Genomic DNA, 1187 nt, shown 5'->3' with positions numbered 1-1187 from the left:
CTGCTGAAATATTCTAGGAAGGCTGCTGTGAAGCAGTAGAAAGATCTGTTCTTGGTGTCTAGCAGCCCTGGGTTTGAATCTCAGCTCATTCGCTCCTGGCTAGCTCCTGTCTTTTCAAACCTCTTTAAGATTATATTTACTTTTTAATATGGCCGTGTGACCTTTCAACTTCTCCAAACTTCCATTGCCCGCCCCCACCCCCGCTCTTGGAGTGGGCGGGGACAGGGAGGCATTAAAATCCCCGCCCACTACTCAGGGTTTACTGCAGGTAGAGAAGGTTTAGGTCCCGCACAAATGAGTGAGAGGTGACTGTGTTCTTTTCTTGATCAAAGAGCCAGCCCCTGGGCAACAAAGTGGAAATGGAGATCGTGAGCATGTTGGAAAAAAATGCAACACTTCTCAAATTCGGCTACCACTTCACTCAGCAGGGGCCCCGGCTGCGGGCGTCCAACGCGATGATGAACAACAACGACCTTGGTGAGTGGACATATGCACCCTACCCGCCGCCTGTCATTCTTTCCACCTGTCATGGGAGGTATGGCACTGCTGCCTTCCCCAAGGGAGTCCTCTTTTTGGGCCTGACTCCCAGTTTTCATGCTGATCCCGTTCCCTTGTTTTAGGTGTTTGCGCCTTGCCTCCCACCTGGGCCCTTGCCTAGACACAAGCGCCCTGCCTGCAGACGCCGAGGCCAGGCCCTCCTCCCTGCAGGTAGCTCAGCTGAGCACAGGGCTGGACCCAGAGTGCACCCTCAGCGTGTTAGCCGGGTGAAATGAAACGTGGGAGGCACAAAGCCAGCACGGAGTCTCCTCCTCTTCTGAATACCCTTTTTGGAGCCCAGAGTCCTCTCCAGATCATACAGTGTGGCCCAAGCCCCAGATCCCAAGGCCACCAACCAGCCCTACTACCAACACTGCAAACCTAGGGGACTTCACGTTGCTTTTAACGTAAAGGTTGAAAATGCTGACTTTATAGTAAAGTAAAACAGGTTACATTTAATCTCAGTTAAAGACATAGTTTGCATTTAAAAAAAAAAAAAAAGAAAGAAAATGTCACAATCTTTCTTAGGAGCAAACACCAAAAAGAAATACTAGTCAGTTGAACAAAAGGGAGATCAGTCACCGACTTACTTCCAGATGCTAAGTGTTCTCAAGCTCTATGCCTAGTTATTTCTCACGTGTATTCCTGCT

General features: G+C 49.6%; 1 protein-coding gene across 1 annotated transcript in view; it reads left to right on the top strand.

Annotated features, from left to right (window-relative positions):
- The window catches only part of TMOD1 (tropomodulin 1), a 58722-nt gene that overhangs the window by 51603 nt on the left and 5932 nt on the right, over window positions 1-1187 (top strand). The window contains exon 8 of the mRNA XM_007456383.1: window positions 333-477. Coding sequence (XP_007456445.1) covers window positions 333-477 — 145 coding nt within the window. The remainder of the gene's footprint in view (window positions 1-332; window positions 478-1187) is intronic.

The sequence above is a fragment of the Lipotes vexillifer genome, unplaced genomic scaffold (assembly GCF_000442215.2).
Source record: "Lipotes vexillifer unplaced genomic scaffold, Lipotes_vexillifer_v1.1 scaffold630, whole genome shotgun sequence".
NCBI classification, from domain to species: domain Eukaryota; kingdom Metazoa; phylum Chordata; class Mammalia; order Artiodactyla; family Lipotidae; genus Lipotes; species Lipotes vexillifer.
The sequence above is the reverse complement of the archived record's forward strand: the minus strand, read 5'-3'. Positions and strand labels throughout refer to the sequence as shown.